The 22158-nt window shown below is 38.0% G+C and overlaps 1 protein-coding gene across 1 annotated transcript in view; it reads right to left on the reverse strand.

The window, feature by feature from the left end:
- Positions 1 to 21357, reverse strand: part of Desi (DM4/DM12 domain-containing protein Desiccate) — a 62658-nt gene extending 41301 nt beyond the window's left edge. Inside the window, exons 1-2 of the mRNA XM_090370748.1 lie at positions 21299 to 21357; positions 14182 to 14401 (exon numbers count right to left, since the gene is read on the reverse strand). Coding sequence (XP_090226874.1) covers positions 14182 to 14401; positions 21299 to 21304 — 226 coding nt within the window. The 5' untranslated portion in view covers positions 21305 to 21357. The remainder of the gene's footprint in view (positions 1 to 14181; positions 14402 to 21298) is intronic.
- Positions 21358 to 22158: the final 801 nt, after the last annotated feature.

Raw genomic sequence — 22158 nt, forward strand, 5'->3', positions numbered from 1 at the left:
GTGGTAGAGAATGAAAAGGACCTGTGGGTAATTGTGCAAGCAGATGTGAAGTTTTCTGAGCAGTGCAGACGGTCTGCAAGAGTAGCTCATAGTGTCTTATCAATGATAAGCCTATGATAGACATGGAAGCCTATGATAGAATGGAACAAAGGGTTGCTCTTACGAAGAAAGGCTTAAGTTTTGCAAATTACAGAGTCTGGAGACTAAGCACCGGTGAGGTGATCTGATAGAGGTGTATAAGGCTTTGAATGGTTTGAGCATGCTCAATGCCAATGGGATTCTTCCTCTTGCTCAGAATAATCACCTCAGAGGGCATAAATTCAAATTGAGGAAGGACGGATGTCGGATAGATGTGCGGAAATTTACCTTTGGCCAGCGGGTGGTTGGTTGGTGGAACCGACTTCCATCATTTGTTGTTGAAGTTGATAGCCTAAACAAATTTAAGGCTCAACTGGACAGGTATTTCGAACGAACGGAGGGGTGAAATGGGAGTGGTGTGTTTTTTTTTTTTTTTGCTCATGCTGAATAAGCTTGCTTTCTTGCATCATATGCCTCTACTAATGCTAACGCTAATGCTAATAAAATATATTATTAGAAATCATGCTAATCTTGATGAACTGTTCTGATACTTGAAATGTGCTCATCTATATGGCTGTATCTAACCATCTTTTTTGAATAACAGTCATAAATAAATAATAAACAGGCACAGTTTGGTCCAAGAGGCCCTTGTGCCAATAAATCCAGTGGTGAGCTATAGTGGGCTCACGAGAATCCACTGTTATTTTTTTTTTAAATTTGATAGCCCATTGTTAAAATTATTATTCATTTTACAAATGAAATCCTGAATTCAATTATTGAGTATCCAGAGCTGAAACTACAGTGGGGTGAGCAGGGCCCACCCCCCAGCATTTTAATGGCACACTTGACCAGTTATATATTTGAAAATTGCTTCATTTTGATTTAGTTACAGTCAGACTTCTGTTTAATGAACTTCTTTATAGCGGATTTTTTTGAATTTCCCTTTGTTATTACATTTAAAATAGTTTCTGTAGAACAAAGAAAATTTCCATACAATGAATGGATTACGAGAGACAACTTCGTATGCATTGTTCTCAACTCAGGCCTTTAGGCAATTTAGGTAATTAGAAAGCACAAATTAAGAGTGAAAGGGATTACTATTGTTAGTGTGTCTGTAAAATCTGTGCAGCCCCATACCAAGAAGTCACACTAGTCAATATGCTTTCGATATCTAGTCAGAGGATTAAGCAGATTCCCAACACAAATAATAGCCACTGGTCAACCTGTGTTTTTTTTTGTTTTTTTTGTTAGTGCATCAGCTTCTGTGGCCATAATGCACCTCCCCAAGTTTTTGCATTTTACTCTGATCCAAGTCCGAGGCGGGATTCGAATCCGTGACCTTTGGGTAGTCAGGCAGGCACTTTACCCACCTGGCTAGCCCGGTCGGCACCTGTGTTGTGGTTCCCCTTTACTCTAACAAGCAGTCATATGTTTTTCAGAGAAGTGAGTGATCCACGCGTTTCAGTAAATTTCTCCTGTCTATGTTTACATGGTCACAGTAGCTGAATATCCAAGTGATTCTGACATTCTGCAGAGTATTCAAAGAACCAGTGACAGTAACAATGTCAAAGGGATGGGGGAATGAGACAACTAAGATATTAATTCCCCCCATACTTCTCCTTCAACCCATGCACAGTACTAAGTACTATAGGTTTTAATACCTTTCGTGTTTGGGGTTTTCATAAAAAAAAAAAAAAAAAAAAGTAAACTTTCCGAAGAGGAAATGTTGGCAAATTTTGAAACTACATCAAGGCTTTCACTGTGAAGAAAATGTTCCAAAACAATGGCATACAGGCAATAATTAAAAAAAAAAAAAAAAAACTGTATGCATTATATCACTAATCTCCAAAAACCAGCAGAAATTAAGGATGATTGCTAAAGAACTTGATGTGGAAACTATAAAGATCAGTTGTGTGTTCAGGCCACGATGGCCAGCCTGTAGCTTCCGGACGGCAATTGTGGGTTGGAGGAATTATCCCGCTTTGTGCAAACATTTTTAATCAGAAGTTAAATATTCGAGATTATTAAACCAACTTTTAAACCTGGAATTTCTTAAAGAACATGGACGGGAGATTTAGCACTAATGATCAACATCCTGCAGGAGATCTCTCTCTTACCTTTCAGAAGCTTTACAAAGTCGCAGCATCACTATAGCAAAAGCAGATAAATTAATTATTCGAACTATCAATGATATTGCTAATTTGAAAAAATTCTGAAGGAAATTATGAGGCTAAAATTGAGAGCATGTTGAAGTTGAAAGAATTCGAAGGAATCAGAATCAAAAGTGAGAACACATTTAAAAAATTACCTTGTGACAAGTTATTAAATGCATTGTTTTATCCTTAAAGGATAGGTTATTAAAATTATTCTGTTGCATTAAATTAAATAAAGAAAGTAATGATACCATTGACGATGAGAAATTGAAAGAAATTTTAAGTATATGCTACCCGGAATCATGGAATATGAACTTTTGTCTCCATGGCAAGATGGTGAAAAATGAATAAGAAATTTAAGTTTTCTGATAAAATATGAAATAAAAATTAAGGATTTTAGACATTTTGTTGAAGACAGTTTATCTTTAAAATCGAGTGAAATTCCCTTTTCAATTAAGAAAGCTAGATATATCTTTGAAACCATTGAGATTAGCAGTCCTGAAGCTGAGCAAGCTTTCAGCGGAATGAATAATATTGTGACAATTAAACACGTTGCAAATCGTTACATCAACTCATTCCTCTATGATCATCGCTCAGCAATTGAACAAAGCAGAAGATCAGCAACAAATATTAATAAAGAAGTAAATTCTATATGGCAATTTTTAGAATAAATTTTTTTTGAATATTTGTATAATAAATTTTTTCATGTAATCTGTGATTTTTGTGTACCTTTTCAAGAATAGTTTTTTTTTTTTTTATATAATTTGTTTTTCTATTGTAGAATGTTAACAGGAGACAATTGCTAATAGGAGAGACTGCTTCTACAGGGATGGGATACACTTAAATAGAAAGGGTGCAAGAATATTTGCTGATACTATCAAAGCAACATTAGGTGGGTCGGAAAACTGCTAGCGTGGGGGGAATTCACAGACTAAAAGATCAACAGTAGCCGCAGGCAGATGCGAAAGTGATTCTTGCACTGCTTCTATTGGAATGAGCAGCAGCCTAGAGAGCAAGTTGCTGGGGATGTCAAGAACTGCTGGGAGTCAGTATGGAACAAGTAAATACATGGCTGTGTTAGGGTAACTAAGAGTAAGAACAGGTGCATGTATACTTGCATGTACACCAATGCTAGGAGTATAGTAAATAAATTGAGAAATTTGAAGTGCTGGTCAACACATCAAAGGCAGATACTGCATATCAGAGACAGGGTGTCACACAGATATAAGCAGCGCAGAATTGGATTTGGAGAGGACAATGTGCACAAAAAGGATAGACAGGGTAGGAAGGGAGGATGGGTTATGTTGTTAGTTAAGAAACAAATAAAGGAAGTGCATCCAGTGGACATTGGTGGACAGTGCAATGCTGAGTCAGTTTGGTATGACATAAACACTGGGAAAGGGAAAATGAATGTAGGAGTGTGTTATAGGCCTAGTGACTCTGATGAGTAAAATGAACAATTCTGCAAAGAAAGAGAGTGGGCCAGTAAATCAGAATGTCTTGTAATGGGGAATTTTAATTTTCCAGATATGACTGGAACTTGTGGGTTGGTCATTCGCCCGCTACCATGGCTTTTGTAGATTTATTGGATGATTGTTTTCTATCGCAGCATGTTCGAGAGGCAACCAGAGGGATTAATACTCTTGATCTGATTATCAGTAGTGATTATTCACGCATTAAGAATTTGAAGATAAACGAACAGCTAGGTGACAGTGATCACAGTGTACTGATGTGGGATTTACTTAAAGATGTAATTACCATCAAGGGTAAAGGAAAGGATTTTTGCTTTCATAAAGGTGACTACAGCAGTCTCAGATAGTTTTTAAATGCTATATAGTGGGATCAACTGATGATGTTAAAAACAGTGAATTCTAAATGGGAAGCTTTCAAGGAATTAATCTTGGAAGCTACCATGCTTTTCATACCAACCAAGAAATACTGTTCAAGATTTAGACCTAAATGTATGTCGGATGAACTAATGAGGCTAGTGGCAGAGAAGAAAAATGCATGTGATGCATATAAATTATCAGGTGACACAGAAAACTATGGCAGATATAAGCTAGTATGTAATCATGTCACAAAGGAGGTTAGGCAAGCAAAGCTGATTGCGAGAAATCTTTGGCAAAGAATGCAAGGAAAAACAGCAAAGACGTCTTTACTTATATAAACTCTAAAAGGAAGGGGATGAATCAGATTGGTCCACTTGATATTAATGGTTCGACTGTTGATGATCCTGCTCAGATAGCTGACAAACTGAATGAATATTTTGTATCTATATTCACACATGAGGAATTCTGTAAGGAAGGAGAGGGCAGAAGTTTACTAAACTCTAACAGGGAGCTAGATTATTTTGTAATATTGGAGAAATTGTTGAAGTTAAACACCTGTGGTGGATGGAATCTATCCAGTTATATTGAAGGAGGTAGCGGGGGAAGTAAGCAAACCCTTGGTCATAATTATGAGAGCATCCTTAGATTCAGGGTAGGTCCCCATGGACTGGAGATGTGCAAATGAAACCCCAATTCACAAAGGGGCTCAAAGGGTGACACAGATAATTATAGGCCTGTTAGTTTAATTTCTATTCCAGGAAAAATAATGGAGTCACTGGATCATATAGACAAGACTGCAGTAATAGTTCAGACACAGCATGGGTTTGTTAAGGGGAGTTTCCAATCAAATTTGTCTTGTCTGACAAATTTGTTTGGATACTACGATATGGTCACAAGGAACTGAATGCAAAAAATAATTTCAATATCATATGCTTGGATTTCAGGAAAGTTTTTGTTACTGTTGAACATGGAAAACTGTTGTACAAATTGGAGCAGTATAGCATTAAGAGCAAGTTGCTACAATGGATAAAGGGATGGTTGAGTGGGAGAAGACAGAGTGGTAATCAATGGACACTGCCCTACGTGGACTAATGTTATTCGGGGAGTCCCCCAGGGTTCGGTGCTTGGCCCATGGTTGTTTTGTGTATTTATCAATGATATTGATGAAGGTATAACAAGCTTAATGTCCAAGTTGGCAGATGATACAAAGGCTGGCAAGGTTGTTAATGACAGTAAAGACAGTAAACTACCAACAGGATCTAGAAAAGTTAGGCAGATGGGCTGAGAAGTGGCAACTGAAGTTTAACATTGACAAATGCAAATTACTGCATATGGGTAGCAATAACTAAAGAGAAATGTACCAACTGTGGTACATTTGGTACATTCAGGGGAGTGGAAAGTGAAAAACATCTGGGGGGTAATTATGCAGTCAAATATGAAATTTGATGAGCAGTGCAGACTGGCTGCCAGAGCAGGTCATGGAGTCTTATCAATGATATATAGGAATTTTGCTAGAAGGGATAAGGAGGTGATTATCCCCTTGTATAAGACAGTGGTCAGACAACACCTTGAGTACTGTAGAATTGCTAGAGCGAGTACATAAAAGGGCAACAAAAGAGTGCTCTTATGAAGAAAGGGTTACGTTCTGTGAATTGCAGCATTTGGAACCTAGGCACCTGCAAGATGGTCTGATTGAGGCGTATAAGGCTTTAAATGGTTTGAGCAGGCTCAATGCTGATGGGATACTTCTGCTTCTCAGATTAAAAACCTGAGGGGGCATAGATTCAAATTGAGGAAAGACAGTTGTAGAATAGATGTGCAGAAACTTGCCTTTAGCCAGCAGGTAGTTGATTGCTGGAACAGACTTCCATCTGTTGTTGTGGAAGTTGATAGCTTAAATAAATTTAAGGCTGAACTAGACAAACATTTGGAGTGACCAGATGGGTGAAATGGGAAGGGAAATATTTGATGTTATTTTTATTCACAGTATTAAAATTTTATCATTAAAAAACTATATCCATTATATTTCCCTAGTTGTTAAAAAAAACGATGAATAAAAAAGCGCATGAGCAGAGCACTCGTAGTAGATGGTTTTAGGTGAAACATCCTTTGTGTTTCTTTTAGGTATTTTGATTGGTGTATATTGATTATAAAATAAATGTGCTTTTGTATTGTAAATATTTTATTGATCATTCACAAATTTTCATAATTTCTAGAAGATAAGATACAATGGATTTATGATAACTAAAGTAAAAGATGTATACATGAAGCATATCTAAATGTCTCTGGAAAACAGTGTCGACTGAAGTGCTGATCTTGTAGTTGAACCGACATATATGCAGCTGTTAGGGGCACCTAACAATGGAATATAACGAAAATGTGAGACGAAAAAAATAAATTGTGATAAATATTTGTATTGTTGCAGTCATATGACAAATACTTGCATCGTTGCAACCATATTTACTACAGTAGTAACTTCAGGAAGTATGATTGTGACGTCATACTATTAAAAAATTCTAAAATGTTAGAATTTGAGACACTATCGTTTCCAGGTATCATCATAAGCGGGCATGACGGCCAGGTTTTTGAGTGTTTTCTTTAGATAGACCTAGGAACATTATATGCATACAGTTATACCGCATGGTTAAGGAGGAAATAAGTCCCATCTGGCCTCACTCTGAATTCGCCCATGACTGGAGATATCATACCTGTCACGAAAAATGCGTCAAGTGCTCTAATCACACTACTAGTGAGTGCTCGGCACAGACTAGTAGTGTGAGTGTGCAAAGCACCTCTGGTGGAGCCACAGATGATGATCAGATTTATTCGGTAGGAATTCCCAACGATGTTTCAAACTGTGAGCCCATTGTTAAAATATTCACAGCTCACCGCTGAATAAACCTCAAACAACAACCAAAAGCACTATCTTTTCATGGAACACCAGCACTCTGAAAGGGGGTAGTATTTCAATTATTGTATCAGAGGATGTCCTGATACACCCTGGATGATAAGAGATAACAAACCAAGTGTGTGTGTGTATGTGCGCGTGCGTATGTGTTCACTCTCTGAGGATGAGTTGCCTTGCTCTTTCTCTTTTCTATTTTTAATCTTATTTTATGTTTATTTTATTTTATTTTATTTATTCTTGTTTTGATATAGGAGTAGTCAAGGACAGACACAGGAACAGACTAGCACCTTGCTGTTGTTATTTGGATTTTAGGAGCATTAGCAACTAAGGCCATATTGCTCCGGGATATGCGGTGGTCATTCCCTGACCTTCCCGCATCCCCCGTATTTGGTGGTGACGGGCTCGAACCCCGGTCTAATCAAGAAGCGTGTGCTGCGCACTGCTGCTCCTTCCCACCTGGCTACGGAGGCGCCTCTAGCACCTTGCCTTACCTATAATCCTATTAACAGCATTAACCAACAAAACATAAAATACTATATGGCCTCCATCCTGTGTAGAATAAATAAGGAAGCATAACAAACAAAATGCAGATTTAGATGTTGACTCCTACAACTGAAAAATCAAACAAAATGCAAATATGCAGCTGTAGATTAAAAAATCACAACAGAATAAGCTTAAAATAAGTAATTCAATTAAATTACTAATATAAACCAAATAATAGAATAAATTAAAACATAATGAAGAATCCAAGTGGCAGTCAAAAGCACTCAAAGTAAACTAAAATGGATTAGAAGAAGAAAACTAAATAAAGGAGGGGAGATTGGATCATGTTACATCCATACTCAAAGTAACAGTTTATTATGGGGAAAGAAAATGTGGCTATATTTTTATTAAATTAAACTTAGGAAACACTTGAACACAAAATAAATACAAATTAATTAATACTTAATATAAGTTTTTTTTTGTAGTGTTTCTATTTGTGGTATTTTTGTATTATTTGGGGGAGGAGAGTGTGTGTGTGTGTGTGTGTGTGTGTGTGTGTGTGTGTGTGTGTGTGTGTGTGTGTGTGTGTGTGTGTGTGTGTGTGTGTGTGTGTGTGTGTGTGTGTGTGTGTGTGTGTGTGTTCACTTCCTGATGATGAGTTGCCTTGCTCTTTCTCTTTTCTATTTTTAATTTTATTTATTATTTATTCTTGTTTTGATATAGCAGTCAAGGACACAGGAACAGACTAGCACCTTGCCTTACCTATAATCCTCTTAACAGCATTAATTAATTTGTTATATTTATTTTGTGGTTCAAATGTTTCCCAAGTTTAATTTAATAACAATATAACTGTTTTCATTCCTCATAATAAAATAGTTTTTACTATTTTATTTCAAAAAGAATAGATTAAGAAAACTGAGCTTTTGCAAAAAGACAGAGAAACTTTGTTACCAACTGTATTATGATAGTGAGATAGAGAGAAAGTGTGAAATCAAGTAAAAAAAAAAAAAAAAGAGGCAGATTCGCTGCCAGAGAGAGTTGATAGCTATGCAATATTAATACACACACTGTCCAGTCAGAACATTATGACCAACTTTGTGTTTTAGCAAACTGCTGTTTCTCTCTACCTGAGAGCACACATGTCACAGGGAGAACCAGTAAATGTGATACTGCAGGTTTGTGGCATGTGGTCCACATGAAATACTTCATCAACATGGGCAAGGGATGTGATCTGATGGACTTCAATAATGGGATGACTGTTGGGAACCTACCTGTTGAAGTGCAGCAGTATTACAGAAACCACGAATCTTGTGGGCTGTTTGCAGTGCTGCAGTTCAGGTGTTCCGAGAGTGGTATTCAGGTGTTCCAAGACAAAGCAGCGGTCGCTGGGGTCACACCTCATCAACAGTTGTGGTGAATGCTGTCTCATGACAAAAGCACTGCAGATGTGGTATTCAGCTGTGAGAAACACATCAAGTCAATCTGTTTTTTATTGAAACCATCCTGATGGTCAGAAGATTTTTTGAGTCTAGAATCCAGGTAAACCTCATGTGAATCATCCTTTCAAAGGTTTTACTCAAACAGCTAGTAAGTGATAATGGCCAGTAATTTTGGTCTATGTAATTGGATGGGAAGGATTTGTCACCCTTTTTAGAAAATGGCTGGATATGAACAAATTTCTATGGAGAAGGGAAAACAGCTTTAAAAAAATAACTTGAAAAAAGGCAATGCAGAACAGGAGTAAGTTCAGGAGTCCAGGTTTTGAGAACAAATGGAGAAATACTATCAGGACCTATAGCTTTCTTAGCATCGAGATTGTTCAAAATCCTTCTGACATCCTTTTAATGGAAAAACACAGAAGGCATTGAATGCAGTCTATTGAGTGCCTCCGTAGCCAGGTGGGAAGGAGCAACAGTGCGTAGCACACGCTTCTTGATTAGACCAGGGTTCGAGCCGGTCACCACCAAATAAGGAGGATGTGGAAAGGTCAGGGAATGACTACCGCATATTCCCGGAGCAATATGGCCTTAGTTGCTAATGCTCCTAAAAACCAAATAACAACAACAACAGCAGTCTATTGAGACTGGTAGGAAATGATTTACAAAGATCATCAATACACGAGTTGGAAGAAAAGTAGAATGCTAGCTGGTCAGCTTTATCTTTGGCTGAAGTGGCAATAGAACCATCTAGTTTTGATAGAGGTGGGAACAGAAATAGGCAAAAGTTGTGGCCAATGGCTTTGGCAAGCGACCAGAATGCTTGACTACTATTCGGACAATAAGCAAGTTTTCTACTCTTAGCCTGTTTGAAATCTAGTTTGGACTGATTAATAACTATTTCTACAATTGTTGTGAGCTTTGGTGTAAGCAGAAAATGAACCTGGAGATTTGGAAACAAGCCAATTACGATATGCAACAATCTTTTCTAAAACAGCCTTAGCATATTTATTGGAAAACCAATAAATAAAGATAAAGAACAAGATTTTAAGGTGGAATGTGTAATAAAGGTTGCCATCCCTAAAGAATAATTTCACTGGCACGATCTGAGCAAACATTGACATCAGAAGTTTTTAAACAATAATTTGACCAGGGAAAAGAAGAAAAGAAATCTTGCAGGTCATTCCATTTTGCATTCTTGTAAAGCCAAACAACAGGAGGCTCAGAATGCCCATAAGAGAAAGGCTCCATTGGAGAAAAGACCATCATGAAATTGTGATCTGAGGTGCCTGGAGGACCACTCGCCTCGACTATGTACTTAAAAGGGTTTTTGAGAAAAAGATCAAGCGTGTCAGCTGTGTAGTTAGGATTGTCTGATATTCTGGTAGGTAAATGAACTATCTCTATGAAGTCATTACTAATTGCAAAAGCCTCAGCATCTTGACCAGCTGGGTTCATGTGACTAGAAAACGTAAGCCAGCTGGAGTTGTGAACATTAAAATCACCAAGGAAAATTACCTCACCTTTCACTGGTGTATTCAGTAGTAAGAAAAGGTGGGGAGGGGGGACATGCTGTATGAAGTAATGAAATTTTTGGATACGTGTACACATGGCAAGAATATACCCAGCTCCCTGACATAATATGGCCTCGACAATGCCCCCTCCCCCATATACAATACTCAGACTCCCTCCAGTCACTGTCTGGCACAGTAGAGGCAACAAGATTATACACTAGCTGATCCAGAAGTCTCCTAGAGAGTTACCAATAAGTTCAGTCCAGTGTACTAACTAGCAGCTGGCTTGCGAACACCGTTTCAGAGCTGTACTCTCAAAATGTAAGGAAGATTGGATCTCACCGTGATATCCATCATAACCTCAAGACATCAATCATACTGCATGATGAAAGAGAGAGAGATGGGGAAGAGTTACCGGAGCTTTGCTCTGGAGACTAAACATCGGTTCCACCACTTCAAGCCTCCACTAAGCAAAGTGGCGGTATTGCACCAGTTGATAAAAGTCATCTACCACTTAGTATTGCCTGGTAACACGGAGGGGTGGCATTCCTCCATATGATGTGGGCAGCACACCTTGATGCTGCTTACATTGGTTTGCACCTGGGTGGCACTCGCAGTGTGCTAGGTGCCATATTTCAAGACTTGCACATGGGGGTTATACCTAGGGTTACTAAGGAAACCTTAGTATGGTACTTGAATATTTCTCACACCATCATGAAAGTGCAAACAGAGAATTTCGCAATCACAGACCGACCGAACTTTGCCAAAATTAGGTTCACATGACTTGAGTGTCACCTGAATATCAGTTCCATCAGCGTTTTAGACTCCCAGGTAGCAAGCACAGCTTGGCATAACTGAGAGGATGTCTGCAATGTCCTCAAGACCAAATTAGATTGGTCAAGCATAAACCCTTGCCTGACTAATTCTCTTCCTTTCACAAATCAATGATGTGACTGCCGTGCTGTGGAGCTATATTTAAGGATATATATAGCTCCATTCTTATCAAGATTATATCTTCTATTACTTCTTGAATTACTGACTGTTATTTTCCCAGTTCAGACATAAGCACAGAAAATAAGTGGGCAACTACAGACCTGTATTCCAACTTAACCCTTTGAACAGACCTGTATTATCTACTTCACCCTTATGATATTTCCACATCCACTCTGTACAGATCTCTCCTGAAACTAAGGATGCTCTCATTATTATAGCTAAAGATTTGACAACCTTTTTTCCAGCTGCTTTTAATATAACTGGATGCAGTCTGTCAGCACCTAATATCTGGTTTACTTTTAGCTGCAACAGTTTTTCTCCAGCTTCCTAGCACTGTGGAATTCTTCAAAATCTCTATGTTATAAGACTTCTTCCCCAGAGAACTTTAAGTGATTTACCACAATGCTCTTTCACGATCGTTTGTCCAGGACAAAGATGAAATATCAAGCATCAATCCTTAGTGCCACACTTTTTGCAGTCAGTATAAAGAAACTAACATAGAACATTCCAGCTACAGTTGACATTAACTTTATGCAGATGATCTCATGATATCTTCTCACTCAAAGAATATGTACTTGAATATTGAACACCAATTTCAACCTTGCAATAAACAAAATAGTGGTCATCGGTATTCAATAATGGTTACTGCATCTCTGAATCAAAAACCACACCAATTGATTTTTGGGAAAAGTGTAAACTCCTTCCATATTTTGCAGTACTGCTTGGAACTCAATCAATATCACTTAGCAATAATATTTGGTTCTTGAGCCTGAATCATAACTGGCTCTAAACTTACGAGGTGTGGCTATTAAATATTTCTTACATTACAAGTTATCCCCTTAAAAATAATTGCCTTTGACTTTAATTGCCTTTTTCCCCTTAAAAATAATTGCCCACACTGTTCCATATGTTTCTTCCAAGCACAGAAACATTTTTGGAAGTCTTCTATTCTATAAGCCCTTTTAATACTTCAATCGTTTCTTTCTTTCAGACATTCTTCTAAATGTCTTCAATGGACTGAAAAGGGAGTTCCCTTAAATACACTTTTCAGTTTAATGAGGGAAAAAAAGTCACAAGGCTTTTTTTCCAGTGCAAGGCTTCCACAAAGACATGTCACTTATGCAAATTTTTACGCTGTTGCAGAATCCCTGTGCTACTGTTTTGATTTGATTGGTATTGGTCATAAATCTAGAAGAGTGAAGTCTTTTCATAGACAGTTCACGTAAAAGTTTGAAATCCCATAAATTCCTGTTCCACACATTGTTCTCGCCGAAGGCTACAGAAATATGAAACACACATTAAAGAAGATCATGTATTATCAGTAGTAAATGGGATGTACATGGGGATTTCAAGATGCAGAGTTCATTCTGGGTTTACAAGACTGTTTCACTCTTTATTTGTTTTCTCTGCCTCTGGAGTGTCAGAGCAGTAGATCAGCAATGGAGGTGAGAATGGTCTCCCGAACTGAGTTGCAGACTGGAGCATACAATGTAGTAAACAGTTTGGTGTAGTGGCTATGCACTCAGTCTAGTTATTTAATAGCCACACCTTGTATATTAAAGTTTAAAAAAATTCATGAAGTTCGAGAAGCTATAGTGCACTGCAAAATACCATCTTGAAGAAACAAACTCTTGCTTCTACCACTCCATATCAAGCCAGGAATGGTCAATCAATTTATTTATTGGTCCACAAATTAAATCAGATGGAAAATAATACAGTATAGAACTCTAGCTGAGGGAGGGGTCCATTTGCCATGAAAGCTTCATTATTTGTCATTAAAATTCTAATTACTGGATATATACTGTATTATTTTCTTCCAAGTCATGGAATCCAGTACCACAGGGCCCATTTACATTTAAATCAGATGGCTTTACAAGAACTGGAAGACAAAATGATAAATGATGAGCAAAATGCCTGGCAGTCTTTTCACCTTATAGCAAATGCTTTCTTAACATTAAGAGTAAAATTTATTAACTGATAAAATTTACTAATAAAAGAACTAACTGACATTTTTATTAAAAATTACAGAAAAATGGGTTCCAGGGTTAAAAATGGGTTAAAAAAACCTTTAGTCACCCTCACCGCAATTTTTGTAGGCCAAATTTGGGCAATATTAGTGAAGAGCATGGAGGAGAGAGTTGACCAAGACATGCAGTCAATAGAGAAAAGGAAACGTAAAGAAGGTGGGATGAAGCTGTGACGGGCAACTATATCTAGTTCAAAATGCTCACGCTGACCATAAAAGACAAAGATATTCAAATGTGTGTGCATTTTTAAAGAAATTTGTTTTTGGTTTACCTGATTTTTAATCTGTGATTTTTCTAGCTTGTTGTTTACTTTGTTTTGTAACAAAGATTAATAATACCCCATTCAGGAGAGAAGTTAAATATTGTTAATAAATCTAATATAGTATTATTGCATAATTAATTTTATTTGATTTCTGAGCAAACCATTAATGCTATGAAAAATCTGAGAACATATTCAGAATCAACATGCCCAAATTCATAAACAAATTCCAAGAAGTGCAGATAAACAGACCTTTATTGCATAGTGTAATCATATTTCCCAAAAAACAGAGGACAAGGGTCACAGGACATCATGCTGGCTCTGCCTAGATGTGTGTGAGTGGTTGGCTAATGCCTCTCACTGTGAATGCTATATCCTTAAACTGCTTCATTACACAGTTTGCTTGATATAATCTGGTGTCAAAAGGATCTTACATCTGCTGTTTTCAAATTCTCTGAAAAAAATGGAACCCTAGATAATTGAGATTTTATTTATTCTTACCTCTAAAAGCTCCAGTTGTGTCTCTCAATCCAAAGAGTCCAAATATTTTTGGATATAGAAGTGCAGCAGTGACCACTACAGCAGCAATAGTTGCCAACGTGCTTGTAGAACTGCCCAAATTCAGTTCTCCAGAACTAATTGCAGAACCTGGTTCTGTTAGACTAGAAAGAAGTTTAGCGTATGGTATGCTGAAGAATGGGAGACGAAAATCAAGTCCAACCTAAAGAAAATTAAATAGATTACCAATATTATCTCTATTAAAGCCAACAACTACATTTTATAAAATTTTGTTAAGTTTACAGGTTACATAATTCCTTAGTTTCTAGTCATTAATGAGGTGTGTCGAATCACAATTACAGCTGTTCATGGTGTTTTCTGTTGTTCCTTATTTTTTTGGATCTGTCCAATCAGAGTGATAAACTGTTATAAGGCGTACTCTAGTGTAGGCAGCTTCCCTGATACAATATCACAAAAGATTATTATCCAAAATCTTTGATGCAGTTCACTTACAGGCTTGCCTGTGCTGCTTATAACTCCAAACTGATTTCTTTTAAGATCTGACGGCAAGATAAGGTAATCATCTGTCTCAAGATGCACCAGCTCCTGTTATTCAGCTATGTGCCTACCTGGTCATGCCTTGGGCTTACTATCACCTCTGGATGGACCGCCACTATAGCCGTTATTCTGACTATACATGCTTGTTTTAGTTCCTACAATATCGCTTTTTTCAAGTGGATATAATGCTGTTTACTTCTGGAATTTGGTTCTCCCTAAAAGAATTTTGCAAGGGCATTCCTGTGGTAACATTGTTTTGATTTATTTCAGGCTACATCGCAAGATCTGGTATGCTTTTTATTCGCTGTTATTGTCAATGAGTCAGTCACCACGCCGCCATTGACATAACAACGAAGAGTGTAGCATAGAAACTTTGGATTGCTGCTGTGGCCATATCTCGCCCTTTTGACTGGGGAGGAGGACTTCTCCCAATGAAACTTTGAGCATGGAACACATTCCAACTGTCTATTTCTGCATTAAACTGCTAGAACATTGAAAACTGTTTATCGACTGATACTTCCATAGGCATAACATGGCAAACTTAAACTTCTCCCCGTTATAGCTACAAGAAAACCGACTAAATATAAAAATTCCCAAGATCTCACAATATAGCTCTAAATGACATACCAGTTCCATGGCAACTTGCATTTTCTTCATAAAAGAGAAAAACTGATTTCACCATTGCTTTTTCCAATGCAAAATAAGATGGGGCTATTTGAACGATTATTTTGAGTGCTGGTCGACTATTTCCCCCTAGGTCAGCCCCCCCCCCCAAAAAAAGAAAGAAATTGCTCGGACCTTTGCTTGGAAAATTCTCGACATATCACATTGTGTGACCTATCATTATACTATACTCATTTTGTACAGTGATACTAGAAAGATTGAGACCAACCAAAACCCTCCAGCCAGACATCTCATACAACCCTAGATCTATAACATGGATATAACCATCAACAGTGAATCCACCAATTGGAGGTCAAGATCGAGCAACCTTGCTTGGTCTACCTTACTTCCTCCTTTCTTACACCCTGCTTGCCTAATGGCGGTATCTCCATCTTACCTGGGGTTGCCTTCCTTCTACATCCCCAATACTTCTGACCATTCCCTTCTCACTTAACATCTGCTCTCCCCACACTTTTTTTTTTAATTTGGTCTTCGTCCAGGAAACTCAGACAACCCCGTTGGAGACCAGCCAGAGAATAATGGGCAGCCTGGCTTACCTCCTAGTGGTGTGCTGCCATTGTTATAGTTATAGAGTGAGTGGTAGGAGAATTTAAATGTTTTAATTGTGGTAAATAGGTAGCTATAAAGTTTGAATCACTTAGATTAGAGTTAGCTGGATAGTTTTGTTATATATTATAATTGACTTATAACTTGAAGTGTAAGAGTATAGCCCAATACACATTACTATATTAGGTAGTAATGCAAACTTGGTAGTGTGGTAGTATTATTGCTGCAAAGAACATTCAAATTTTAATTATATATAATTAATAATGTAAACTTCATAGCATAACCAGTACATAGTGTTATTACAGCATTAGATATATGAGGAGTAGCATGAGAGTAATGCCTCCTATATTTTTCTTCATAAAATTTAATTCCTGCAACTATACCTTTTACATCAATTAATCCTCAATCATTAATAAAAAGTTATTTTCCACAAAGTCACCATCATTTTCTATGCACTTCCGCCATCTATGAGTCAGGTGCTGTATTCCAATCCTGTAAAAGTCCTTACTCTTGCTCTGGAAGGGGCGTCACGAACACTGTGCTTGAGCTTGTCACTGTCCAAAAAATGGGTTCCATGAAGTGCATTTTCAGCAGGCGGCTGAAGAGGTAATAGCCAGAAGGTGCAAGAGCTGGGCTATGAGAGGGGTGAGGAAGAACACTGCTCTTCACAGTATTGCAATGGCCTCCATCATGCATAGACTGGTGTGGGGGTCATGGAGAAGAAGAACCTCATTAAGGTTTTTGTCCGCTCAAATTCTACGGATGCAGGCTTTCAACTTTTTCAATGTTTCCACATATTGATCTGAGTTGATTGTGATGCCACACTACAAGAAGTCCACATGCAAGACCCCATCTTTGGTACAAAACACTGGTGCCATGACTTTACTGACAGAAGGCTCTTTTGAACTTCTTGCATGGTGAATTTTGATGATGCCAATTTATCGATGGTCTCTTTGTTTCAGGGTCATAACGGTGGATCCAGGTTTTATCACCTGTGACTAGGAGTGAAAGAAAAACCTCATACAATCGCCACTCTGCTTGATACGTATATCTGTACCATCCACCATTTTGAACTATCCATGTGCTGCACTCACGAGACCGATCACAGTTCCACTCAGTATGGTTCAACTAAAGACCACTCAGTGACACGTGAAATGATCTACGGTGCCACATTTGAAAGCAAAAAATTAGGAGGCGTTACTTCCATACTTGTCCTCATATTTTTTTAGTGTAGTATTTTTTAATTATATTGAATTTGAATGAAAATCATGCCTCAGACCAGAGCCGCACAGCAAAGGGCTCAAGTAGTAGGAGTGCCGTGACTCTGGGAAGAAGTGAGAGAGGCAGTTGTCCTCTGAATAATGACCTTATGAAATGTTCGGCTTGTTTGATGTTTGTACAGCTATCAGGAAATGGACATGATATTGCCAAGGGGGATGTGTGTGCGTGCACTCTATGTAAGGAATGCAAGGATATTAGGCTCCTCCAACTCAGTGTTCTTATGGGCCTTTATGAGAGCCTGAAGAAAAGGCCAGATGCCCTCAAAAGGAATTAAATTGGGATGATCGAGCTCTCAGCTGCCCACATTAATTGCACTTCATAAGGTAACATAGTGACAACCACCAATGCTCTGGTCCCACTAGTTGTTGTCAGTGGCTCTATTGTTAGGGAAACAGGAAATAAATTGTGAAAAAATATATGGGTGAAATAGAACCAGGGTATGTCTGCTAAGGGCAAAAGTTGATGACAAAGAGCAGATATCATCTTTTAAGAGCACAAAAGGTGATACAATTGTACATGTTGGAACTAATGACATTAAGAGTAGGAGATCTGCAGACTTACATAACAAGTAGAGAGCAATTTTGAATAAAAAGTTGCAGTTAGGGTTATTGAAATTGTCTGCAATTCTGCCTAGACACAATGACGGGAGTAGGTGATGAGATCCTTGTCAATCAATTCAGCCCTGGAGACACTGTGCAGTGCTCATGGGGTAGAATTTTTCTCAGCATGATCTGTGCCTGTTAACAGTAGACACTACTTCTACAGGGATGAGATGCACTTAAATAGAAAAGGTACAAAAATATTTGCTGATGCTATTAAAGCAGTGTTAGGTGGGTGATTCAAAAGTGATTCTTGCACTGCTTCTATTGGAATGAGCAGCAGCCTTGAAAACAAGGTGCTGGGGATTTCAAGGACTGCTGGGAGTCATCATGAAACAAGTAAAAACATGGGTTGTGTTAGTGTAATTAAGGGTAAGAACAGTTGCACATACAGGGTGTCTCAAAAATACATGACATAATTTCAGGAATGAGTTCCTCATATATAGACAATAAAAATATTTTATATCAACATAGTTCCGGAAATGCTTGGTTTCCAAGTTTTGATGGTCTGTCTATGACACTTAACTGTTCACATCACCTTATAGTAATTGTTCAAAATGTCCACCTTCTGCCTGAATACAGGCCTCACATTAACGTCTCATGGACTCACGAAGACGATGCCAAATTCCTGGCATGTTTCGTATTGTCTCACACCACAATTTGATTGCGGAGAGTTTCCACATCAGCTACCAGAGTCGAATACACCAATGACTTTAAATGGCCCCACAAGAAGAAATCTAGTGGGTTTAAATCAGGTGAGCGTAGAGGCCAGGCAGTTGGTCCACCCTCTACTTCAGGAGTCGTAGATCTTGGTCGTCCTCTGTTGGCAGAATGAGGTGTAAAGGTCCCACGTTCACAAAGGCGGTGATGGATACCTTCAAACGTTTTCCTGTCTGGACATCTTCGTTCTGGGAACCTTTTGTAGTACTAACGAAGAGCTTCCAGGGCATTGCCGTCTGCCAAACCGTACATAAAGTGCATATCCACTTGCTCCTAATTTGAGTATATGGTCGGAATGGAAAACCACCACATTCTGTCAGTACCTTGTGATGAAGGAAATAACCTGCGGGAGATAAAACATTCCGGTTAATAACTCGGGAACCACCCATTTCAGAAACTATGTTGATATAAAATATTTTTATTGTCTACATATGAGGAACTCATTCCTGAAGTTTTGCCATGTATTTTTGGGGCACCCTGTATACTTGCATGCACGCAATGTGAGTATAGTAAATAAATTTGATGAATTTGAAGTACTGGCCATGACATGAAATGCAGATACTGTTGGGATTTCAGAGATGTAGTGTCACTCAGATATAAGAGATGCAGAATTTGAAATGGGAAGTACAATGCATACAGAAAGGACAGACAGGACAGAAGGGTTATGCTCTTACTAAAGCATATGAAATCAAAGGCAGTGTGTTCAGTTGACATGGATGGCAAGTGAAATGGTGAGACAGTTTGGTATGACATAGACACTAGGAAAGAAAAAAAGGAGAGTAGGAGTGTATTATAGGCCTAACGACTCTGATGAGTACAATGAACAGCCATCATTCAGTGGTATATTGTACCACTGAATGACGGCTGTTCATTGTACTGTCATTCAGTGGTACAATGTACCACTGAATGACAGTACAATGAACAGTTGAATGACAGTTGTCGTCTTCTAACCGGCTGCTTATAGGCTACTCCAGTCGAGAAGCTATGCACCCTTGCTGGAAATGCCCCAACAGATGTGAGAAGGGAGATACAGGCAAGCACCAAACTACAAAAAGTGATGGATAATCCATTACACCCAATGTTCAAACAACAAAGACGGAAATCAAGAAGAGAATTTCTCACAGTGACAAATGAACTACTTACTACACCATCCTTGGCTTGCATTGTCAAATGGAGAGCCAGAAGTGAATATCACACTCAAGATTGGATGGCCCACAAGAAAATTACCCCTCGGACATCTGTATGGATGGAAAGTTTGGCAGTCACTCAACTGGTGTAGAACTGCCGTGGGTAGACCCAGGGACAACCTGAAGAAATGGGGTATCCAACCCCAAATTTTAACTCTGTGTGAATGTGGAGCTGAACAAACAACAAAACATCTTATCAGCTGCTCCCTTATACCTACAACTTGCAACATGCTTGACCTCTTGGAGGCAACAGCGAATGCTATTGAAGAAAGCGTTTCTGGAAAAAAATTGTGTAAAGAACTTATTCCAGGCATTTTATTTGCTTCTATGTATGTTTGTGATATTTAGCGATTTGTTTATTGACTTTTTTTTTTATCTTTGATTATATATGTTACCTAACATTTGAATATTGCTATATTTGCTTTCTTGTACGTTCCAACACAAAATAAGTAAATAAACAAATGAACAGCTGTACAGAGAAATAGAGTGCACCGGTAAATCAGAATATCTTATAATGGGGGGGGGGTTAACTTTCCTGATATTGACTGGAACTTGTGGGTTGGTCACTCATAGATTAGAAAGACAGACTTTTGTGGGTTTATTGGATGACTGTTTTTTACAGCAGCATGGTAGAGGCAACAAGAGGAAGTACCACTCTTGATCTGATTATCAGTAGCGATTATTGATGCATTAAGAATAAATAAAAATGCTGATAAAAGAGCCACTAATTGGCACTAATCACAGTGCCAATTAGTGGCACTAATCACAGATTTGGGATTTACTTAAAAGATCTAACCACAATCAAGGGTACAGGGAAGGGTTTTGCTTTCGTAAAGATGACTATAGTGGTCTCAGATAGTTTTTAAATTCTATACAGTGGGATCAACTGATAATGTTACCATCAGAAAATTCTAAATGGGAAGCCTTCAAAGAATTAATCATAGAAGCTACTAGGCTTTTCATATTAACTAAGATATTAACTTCATATTAAATAAGTTACATCAGATGAACTGATGAAACATGTGGCAGAAAAGAAAAATGCATGAAATGCGTATAAATTATTGGACAACACTGAAACCAATAAATATAAACTAGTCCATAATCAAGTCACAAAGGATGAGCGAAGCAAAGGCAGATTATGAGAAACCTTTGGCAAAGGACGCTAAAAAAAACAGCAAAGACTTTAATTATGTAAACACTAGAAGCAAGGGGATGAATGCGATTGGTCCACTCGATATCGATGGTTTGACTGTTGATCCTACCCAGGTTGTTGACAAACTGAAATACTCCTTAATTGTTTCATATTTTGAAGAGAATACCAAGTAATTCTCTTCAAATTTGGAAGAGATTACCAATTAAGTATCAAACTGGTCTTTAATTTTTCTTACAGATTTTAGATTGTAATAAAAGATTGAAATGATATTCAGTGGAAAATGAGGGAGAGCTGATTCTCCTTAAGTGCCCATGGGCACAAGAATTTAAAATTCAGCTGTATTGAATTAAAACAATACACAATATCTACAAAAAAGTGGTTTAACCACTCACCTGCATTCCATTTGAGGAAGGAAATATGTTGAGTAGCTGACGACGAATAGGTTGCTGTGCACTATTGTCAGTTTTTGGATGTCCGTAGCGATCATGCACTTCAGAAGAATACGTAGTGTCAAACTGATTTGACAAAACTGGGTATCGTGATGAGATAGCTCTCGAGGGAAAGGAAAACACCCTTCCTTGTCTGTTTCCTTCGGCACTGGAATCAGGAAGCTGCTCTAGGGTACGGCCTTCAGGTGGGGATTGTGCAGAGTGACTGTCAGTAAATATAACCTTTTCTCCTGTAGCTTCTGTAAGCATTAGCCCTGTAGAAACTATTTTCGACATTATCAACACCATTAAATCAAATATCCAAATCTTCATTTTACGTATTCTGGAGGTCTGCTCTGCAACAAAAAATAAAATAAAAAAATAATAACAAAACTAAATATTTTAAAAGGCATAAAAAAACAAAACAGCACAATTAAAATATGCATACTGTACAGTGGAACCTCTCTACAACAAACAGCACTGGGGTAGAATAAAGTGTCTGCTATAGGGAGGTGCCACTTGGCTGAGGTCAGTGTACATGTAATTAGTTTCAGTAATTCGAAAAAATGAAATTCACTGTAACTGGTTACTTAACACAGTTTTTTTTTATTGTAATTAATAAAATGTAAATGGAAAGCAGTACCATACTTTTTCTTAAGACAAAGGTGCTTTGGTGGATAACTTGACATTTGAATGGCTTATTTGGTGGGTATGCAATTAAAACATTCTCTGGACCAATGATTCAAACCAAAGCTTTAGAAATTGCTAAAGAGAAATTCTTGCTGTTGTTGCATAGTCACCAGAAAACATTGAACGTTGAATGC

Source organism: Mastigoproctus giganteus, chromosome 3 (genome assembly GCF_048544385.1).
Source record: "Mastigoproctus giganteus isolate SK-2022 chromosome 3, ASM4854438v1, whole genome shotgun sequence".
Lineage (NCBI taxonomy): Eukaryota > Metazoa > Arthropoda > Arachnida > Uropygi > Thelyphonidae > Mastigoproctus > Mastigoproctus giganteus.